Source organism: Juglans regia, chromosome 9, assembly GCF_001411555.2.
Source record: "Juglans regia cultivar Chandler chromosome 9, Walnut 2.0, whole genome shotgun sequence".
NCBI classification, from domain to species: Eukaryota; Viridiplantae; Streptophyta; class Magnoliopsida; order Fagales; family Juglandaceae; genus Juglans; species Juglans regia.
The window spans coordinates 19,225,411-19,234,374 of record NC_049909.1 but is presented as its reverse complement, the minus strand read 5'-3'; the positions used below and the strand labels follow the sequence as shown (position 1 = coordinate 19,234,374).

General features: G+C 34.4%; 1 protein-coding gene across 1 annotated transcript; it reads left to right on the top strand.

Moving 5' to 3' along the window:
- Positions 1 to 1,611: 1,611 nt before the first annotated feature.
- On the top strand, positions 1,612 to 5,943 carry LOC109022182 (COP1-interactive protein 1-like). The gene is made up of 4 exons (XM_019005006.2): positions 1,612 to 1,755; positions 2,395 to 2,465; positions 3,167 to 3,341; positions 3,528 to 5,943. Exons 3-4 carry the CDS (start codon positions 3,248 to 3,250, stop codon positions 5,657 to 5,659), a joined length of 2,226 nt encoding a protein of 741 aa, XP_018860551.2. The 5' UTR covers positions 1,612 to 1,755; positions 2,395 to 2,465; positions 3,167 to 3,247; the 3' UTR covers positions 5,660 to 5,943.
- The last annotated feature ends 3,021 nt before the right edge of the window (positions 5,944 to 8,964 follow it).

The window sequence follows — 8,964 nt, the reverse complement described above, 5'->3', positions numbered from 1 at the left end:
TTTTAAATCTCAAAATAAAAATAATATTAAAAAATAGTATTATAATAATATTTTATTTTATTTTTAATTTTCATCTCATCTTATTTTATTTCGTATGTGTAACCAAACGAGACCTTATATCACAATTTTAAGGTTATATATGAAAGGACAATGCTAGAGTGCACTAGGGGTGAAAATCGACTAGTTTTATACATGTTTAAAAACAATTGAAACCAACTAATGGGAGAAAACCGGCATGCTCGATTTTGGCATGGTTCAGGTCGATTTATCGATGTCTTGTAGATGGCACGATGAGAGATAGTATCGAGAGACTAGATGTCGTATAGTTACGATGAGTGAGAGAGGAAAGAGAGATGTGTAGCTGACGGCGACTTGCTGCGAGAGAAAATGGAGAGAGAATCTGAGATAAATGAGAACCAGGAGAATAAGGAGGAGGGGGTTTAAAACCCTAAAACCAAACAATGACATAATTTTATTTTAACTTTTTTTTTTTTCTAAATGGTACGTGTAAAACAACGTTATGTCGTTTTACCTAAGATATATATATATATAATATATAATATGTTATATCTGCTGGTTCGGTGCTGGACCGAATCGACTGACGTTGGTTTCATCAATTTTCTACTGTTGGCCGACTAGTTCCGAACTCTAGCGAGTTTACGTCGGCAAGGGCCAGTTCCATCGATTTTTGTATAGCCTTAAAGTGCACATCAAATTTGCACCCCAAATATGGACACTAAATACAAATGATTTTTTCCTTTTCTTTTAAGTATTTTTTAAATGTTATAACCATTAAAAAAAATTTAAAAAAAAAATAAATTCACTACCAATCACTGAAATCTTTAAAAACAAAAAATCACTTACTTAAATATTAAAAAATAAAAAATAAAAAAATATAAGTGGACTACAACATTTTCCTATGGGTGATGCTACAGCCCCTGTTGGGGGCTCCCGCTTGGGGTGTAGTGTTATTTTATATGTATTTTGTTTAAGTAATTTTTTATATAGATCTTTTATTATTTTAAAATATTTTAAAAAAATAAAATAAATTTAAAACATCATTAAGAAAATAATTTCTTAATCAGAAAGTAAAAAATATATATTAGAAAATACTTTCTTAATCAGAAAGTAAAAAAATATATATTAAAAAATACTTTCTTAATCATGAAATAAAATAAAAAATTATAAAAAATATTTTTTAAAAAATAAAATAAATTTAGAACATCATTAAAAACACTTTCTTAATTAGAAAGTAAATAAAAAATCATTAAAAAATACTTTCTTAATCATGAAGTAAAATAAAAAAATATTTTTTTATAATTTTTTATTTTATTTCATGATTAAGAAAATATTTTTTAATAATATTCTGAATATTTTTTAATTTTTAAAAATATTTAAAAAATCTATATAAAAAATAACTTAAAAAAAAAACACATAAAAAAATACATTACTAATCTCTAGCGGGAGCCAGATATAGCATTTCCCTTTTCCTATTAGAGAAGGTTGCGACAGTACTTGGATCAGTTGGATGGCACAAAGGTAATAGATTGAAAACGAAAGGGTGTCTATATTGGAAGGATGCTCCAAAGATATGCAGCTTCTGAAATTTGGAGCTACAAATGCTTTAGCAGCCTCTTTGTGCGCTCCAATACATTTCCATTGCGCTCTCTCTCTCTCATCGGAGAGCCTCATCCTTCTTCCTCGGTTTACTCCAAGTTTGATTGTCTGTTTTAGTGTTTTCTCTCTGACTTTCAGGTAATCTATGGTCCTTTATTTGAATCTCTCTCTCTCTCTCTCTCTCTCCTGTTGTTATTCAAATTTTTTCAACTGAAGTCTCGATCTACGAGTGAACTCTCGGTGAAGAACGACAGTAACTTAAGACTTTGGACCAAAGGCTCTGGTTTCCGGTTTGCTTTGTCTGGTTTTTTGAATTTGCCTAGATCAGGTTCTTGTACGGTTAGTTCTGATTTTCCTTGCTTGGACTTGCTTGCCTTCCGCTTTCTGGAATGTTTGTTTCATGATTTTTCCAAGTTCTGTTCAGAGTCCCGAATCGTTTTCCCGTTTCCGATTATTCGGGTTTTTATTTGACGTATGTTTTCAAATCAGAATTCCATACGAATTCCTAAGTCAAAAAGCAACACTTTTGTGAGGTAATTTAGTTGAGGTTTGGATATTAAGGGAAGGAAAATAAAATATTGTTTGATTATTAATTTTTAATATTAGTATTGTTTTGAAATTTGAAAAAGTTAAATTGTTTATTATATTTTTTATATAAATTTAAAAAAGTTGTCACTATGATATAGAATCAACTCTGAATCTTATTGTTCGTGGTTTCGGAAGAAGCTTTCATATTTTTGCATCTGACTCATTTGTTTTTTTTTTTTTTTTTGGCAGCTTAGGGTGAAAAATTTAAAATGTTGTGTTCGCGGAAACCGAAGGCTCGCTAAGGAAAAACCTGTTGTTGGGTGAGTAATTCTTGACTATTCTGTGGTTGTGAAGGCTGAATCGTCCCCATTGTTATACCGTTTAATACCGCGTGTCTGAAATTAAAATTTGCTACCGTTCTCCGTTATACAGAAACCACCTTTTTCCTTTTTTGGGTTTTCTTGTGAAGAGGGCAGAAAGCTAACAAAAAGCACAACTCACCTTTTCTTTTTTTGGCTTTCCGGGGGATTTCCCTGCAATGTGCTGAGGTGGCGCCAGATTAGTAACGTCTCCCCTATTAATGACCTGCGCTGTTTAAAGTTTAAACACGGTGGCCGTTAAGGGGTTTTGCTATGGTAATATTAATTTGTTTAGAGGAACAGAGGGGGGAGAGAGAACGTATTGGTGGGAGCCATGTTTGGTTCCGAATGGGTTTGGAAGTGGGTGGTGTTGTGAATTTAAGACCAGTGTATCTGTTTTCTTGGTACTTTTTATGCGGATGGGTTTGATGGTACAAAAAAGCATCAGACTTTAGTAGCGTAATTACCATTAAATTAAAAGGAATTTAGTTGGGAACCAGTGGAAAAAAATTAGTGGCTATAGTTTCCATCTGTAAAGTCATGAACCGATATATTAATGAACCTTTAATTTCAGCAGCTGAAACTGATATTAGGGTGGCCCCTGTCCCCCAAATGCAGATTTAACTTCCATTATAGCGTTAATATTTCTTTTGTTTTCTCAGATTTTGAGCTTCTTAAATCAAGCTGGAGATACCTTGTCTTGACGCCTACTTGCTAAATAAATTTGAGATTCTGAAGAAGAGATGACAAAACATCGCTTCAGGGATTCTATAAAGTCTTTCTTTGGGAACCACATTGATTCAGAGAATAATCAACAACTGAAAGAAGCTAAAACAGGTGATTGTTTATATCAAAATAATGCTGATCCATAGATTTGAGCTTGTGAAGGGTATTTGGACGCAATCAAATTCATAGCTGGAACTGGCTTAACATCAATTTTGAATCATAATTTGTATCTACTGATATTTTCCTTTTAACCTTAATTGATCATCAAATAGAAAATTAAGCTCCCTGATTTTGCAGAAATTGAGGACAATGTGGAAAAGATCTTGAAGCTGATCAAAGACACAGATCCTGAAGGAGATGGTATCCCAGAGAACTCCAAAAAGGAAGCAGTTGCTCAACTAATTAAGGATTTCCACAAACATTACCAGTCACTCTATGCAAGATATGATCATCTAACAGGAGAGCTAAGGAAAGAAATTCATGGCAAACAAGGAAAAGAGGGTGATTCTTCATCCAGCTCAGACTCGGATTCAGACTACTCTCCAAAGGACAAAGGTAGTCAGAACGGACAATTGGAAAGTGAATTTCGGAAAACTAGTGATGGCGTTGGGAAAGAACTTCAAATGGTTCGTCTAGAAGTTGCTGACCTGAAGAGGAAGTTGACAGCTATGGGTGAGGAAAAGGAAGCTTTAAATGTGGAATACCATGCAGCTTTGAGCAAGATACAAGCGGCAGACAAAATCGTTGCCGATATGAAGACTGAAGGTGAAAGGTTGGACTTTGAAAAAACAAAACTTTTGACTGAGAATAGTGAACTGAATAAAAAACTGGAGACTGCTGGCAAGATAGAAGCAGAACTGAGCAAGGAGAGAGATAATTTGATCGTGGAGAAGGAGGCTGTTGTCAGAAGGATTGAAGAGGGAGAGAAGATTACAAAAGGCTTAAGAACTATGGTTGATCAGCTCAAACATGAAAAGGTAAACCTTCGGCAAGAGCTAGAAGCTGTTAGACGGGAAGTTGTCGATATAAGGCAGCAGCTAGAATCTGCAGAGCAGCAAGTGTCAGATTTAGGCCACAATCTGAAAGCTTCTGAGGAAGAGAATAAATCTCTCAGCTTGAAAATTTCAGAAGTCTCAAATGAGATTCAGCAGACACAGAACACAATACAAGAACTCACGGGTGAGTCAAGTCAGTTAAAGGAGAAACTATGTGAGAGGGAAACAGAACTTTCAAATCTCAAGGATATGAGCGAGGCACATGAGAATGAATCATCAACTCGGCTAAAGGGATTTCTGGGTCAAATTACAGGCCTGGAACAGGAGCTGGCATTGCTGCAAAACCAGAAAAGAGATATGGAAACACAGTTAGAGAGTAAAGCAGATGAAGCAAAACAACTGGGAGAACATAATATACAACTGCAAGCCCAAATTTCAGAAATGGAAATGATGTCAAGTAAGAGAGAAGATGAAATTTCAGATAGAAAACCTGAAAATTCAGAATACATAATCCAGATAGAAAATCTGAAAGAGGAGCATGAACAGCTAGAAGGTCAGCTTCAGGAGTGCAAGTTAAATCTCAAAGTTGCAGAGAAGAAGATTGGAGAAACAGCAGAGCAGTTCCGCTTGAACATTGAATCCAAAGATCAGGTGATAGCTGATCTGGAACAACTGGCTGAAGACCTGAGAAGAGATCTAGAGTTAAAAGGAGACGAACATAGTTCTTTGGTTGAGAATGTCCGCACAATTGAAGTTAAGCACCGCCTCTCAAACCAGAAGCTCCGTGTCACTGAACAATTACTAATTGAGAGAGAAGCAGCTTTCAGAATTACAGAACTGAGATTCCAGCAAGAACAGAGAGCATGTGAAGAAAGAATTGAGACATTGTCTGGAATCATTGCTAGCAACAATGAAGCCCATCAAAGAATGATTATAGAAATCTCGGAGATTGTGAACAGTACCATGACAGGGCTGGAAACAGTGATCCAGAAGTTTGAAGAGGACTACAAAAATTATGAGAATTGTATGTTTGAAATTTCAAGTGAGCTTCACATTGCAAAGAACTGGGTCGCGGAGACAAATATTGAGAAAGAGCAGCTAAAGAAGGAGTTACATAATCTAGTGGAGCAGCTGCAAGATATTAAAGACAAGGAAGCGGCAATGAGAGAGAGGGTTGGGAAGCTAGAGGTGAAGGCAAGCGAGGAAGAAGCAGAGAAAGAGAATCTGAGTAAAGCAGTAAACCAACTCCAGAAGACAGTAGCAGAGTTGAAAAACACGATAAAAGAAAAGGATGATGGTATGTTGGGAATTGGGGAGGAGAAAAGGGAGGCCATAAGGCAGCTGTGCGTGTGGATTGATTATCACCGCAGTAGACAGGATTATTTCAAGGAAATGCTCTCAAAGGTGACTGTTAGAGGGCAGGGGGCAAGCTAAGTGCCCGATCATTTCGCATATAAGTGTGTCCTTATGCTTTTGCTCCATAATTGTTTTTATTGTTTCTATTTTTCTTCTTCCTTTTCTATTTTCCGGGGAGGCAGGCAATTTGGTGGATAATCATTTAAGGTGATGCTTGAATATTGATGTTCAGCATATAGTGTAAAATTTTTGGATGCCAACTTTAGCCTACCCTGATCATTAATCCAGAATGTATCTACCATTATCTAGCTATATCTTGAAATGATGAAACGTCGGCTTTGATTCAATCTTACAACAGATCATTGAGGCTGTGTTAAAACAGTAGAGACTTTTGCTTGGAGGTGGCCTCGGGGTCACCGATCATTCGACGCAAGAGCTAGCATCTTCTGAAAATTTTCAGCAGGAAATCTGAGCTTCAAACCGCATTGATATGGTATTGTTTACACGATGAGTTGTAAGCAAGACTCAATGAACAAATAAAGCAGTATGATTCACAACTTCCTTAAACTCAACTCGATCTTTCTTTTCATGCGTTCGAAGTTCAGTGAGGCTCGAGTGCTAGCCAGCCTAGGCTAGAAAACGTACCAACCCAGCCCGAAACTTCTAAACTTCATGCATGTCCAAGGCCGACCCAACCCGCAACAGTTTCTAATCATCCACGAAAGAACACTTACTCGTTCATTTTTATAAAATTATTCATCTCATTTTATCTTATCTAATTATTACAATTTTTTTAAATTTCTACACAAAATAATAAACAATTCAATTTTTTTAAATAAAAAAATAAAAATAATATTAAAAAAATATGTTCTAACAATATTTTATTTAACTTTTAACTTTTTTCTTAACTCATTTCATATCATTTCATTTACGAAAACTGCCAGAAGATCAACCAAACCAGTGTAGTACATGACCCCAAAATGGACAAAAACCGACCGGCCAATAGAGTTCTGCATTTCTTTTTAGTAGTGATAATCAACGTTATCATGATGGTATCATTGAAGTCGATTTTTGAACTCTCCAAGTGTGCAGTCATGTTGTGGCCAAGGTTAGGTAGGTGGCTTCCTTGTAAACTAACAGGAGAAAAATGATTCTTTTGCTAAAACTTGAGGAACATGTTAATGCAACAACAACTCCAACTGCATCAATTTCAGCAGCCCAATTACATCGAAGCACATGTCCAATGGCTTGTTCTATCTGCTTACATGTAAACATATTATGGTCTTAATAAATAATTATAATAGTAAATAGACATGAAATAAAGCAGTTTTAGGTGACATCATCTCAAGATTTTAACCAAGGAATATAGGTTTCAGAATATACCAAAAAAACAAAAAGCATACTAGTGTCTATATATATAACCTCAAAATCCCTTATAAAAATGCAGAAATGAAGAAAATAAAGGAAGAAAAAGCTGCAACCCTCTGGGACTGTGGGAGTCCTTTGTATGATTCATATGAAATAGCTACACTTGGCCATGTCCTTGAGCGGCACATGATGGCCTTGCCACTTTTCTCCGGTTCTAACTCTACGATTTCACCATTTACATCGAGCTCAGATTGTGGCCATGCCGTAAAGAAGGAAGGCCTTGATGAAGCAGGATCTGTCGCCAACTCTGAAGCTGGGAGTCACTTGAAGAGAAGGATATTGGACGTGGAAATGAAGGAGACGGCCAAAAAGCTTAGAAGCAGGCTTTTTAGTATATGTTGCAGTGTAGGGTTATGCAAGAAGAAAGATGTAAAACTGAGATTGCCTGCAGAATCTGAAGGGCTGATTGCCATTCATCATAAGGGTCTCCAAATTGCTCACAGCACGACATAATCATGGTATAAAGTTTAGCAGAAGACATGAAGTATAAAATAATTTCCATCATACTTAGGGATCATGTAAGATTATTATAGGATTTCGACCCGATAATATTATTTAAAAGAGAAATAATTTGTACAAGTTTCAAATAGTCAAATTCCGTGCAGTTATCTTTGTATAAATTCTCTCTTTTTGAGTGTCATGTTCTATTTGGGATGTAGTTTGGGACAAGCATGCCTCACGATTGTAACCTATATTGCTTCAAGCCGTGAACTTCCACCGTTTGGCTGTTAAATATTAGAAAAATGGAGATTTGATTCGAGACCTTATGTATTTTTCACTTTTAAATGTATAGAGGATTTATATTTTATACTAACTAATCAAAACTAACACATTGTATCCTTCAACTACAATTAGCGCATTGTAGTTAAAAGGATATGATATGTTATTTTTTAGAATTTAAAATATAATTATGAAAGAAAAATGATAAACTTACAATTAGTCTATGCCAATTTTATAACTCTATTTAAAGTAAAGGGTAGTTATATAAAATTAAAATATTTTATTAATAAAGTGACGTTAATTAATTTTAAAATAATTTATAAAATAATTATAAAATATGAATGGTGTCCCACCATAATATAGTGGGAAGGAAAGGGGACGCCGATGCCCCCGCAAATTCATGTTTTGCAATGCTCTAGCACACTGAATTTGCTGAATCAAACATGAGTGATTGTTCATTGGAGCCAGAGTTGATTCAGTGGGGGCCCAAAAAGCCCATATTTCTTTCTTTTATAGGCCGAGTTGCCAGTGTCTTAATTAAAAGCTGGGCTTTAGATAGTGGATGAGGGAACAAGCCCATTGTGTCTGAAATCGGACGAGATTGCGAGCTACTCCAAGTTTTAGCTCTAGTAAAATGACTTGGGTTTGCTTAGGAGCCGCAAGTTTTGTACAAATTAAAAAAGAAGAAAAGGACCAACTTGAAATAATATAATGGATTTTATTTTCTTAAAGGATTTGTATGTTTAGTATTACTCTATTTTATGTGTCTGTTTAAAAATATTATTTTTTTAGAAGTGCTACTATATACATAAATAGATTTTATAAAAGTGAACTCATAAATTGATGTGACTTTATGTGATACGTTAGATCTATTTTATCATATTGACGTATTATATGAAGTCACAACAATTAAATTTATTTTTATAAAATCTCTTTATAACTAAAACATTTCTCAAATCTAAAATACTTTTCTCTCTTTTCCATGAAATTGCTAGTTTTTTTTTCTTGTTTCTAATAAGTTAGAACTTAGACTTCATACAATTAATAAGGTACCAGATATGTATCTTTATATATAGAGTAATGCTATATGTATTTACAATTTATTTATAAGATTTATTTTGTTATTTTTTTAATTAAATTTTATGATTTTTAACATATTAATAACTGATATGTGAAAAAATAATTTTTTTATAATTTTTTCTTAAATACATGTAAATTTTTCTTATATATAACAC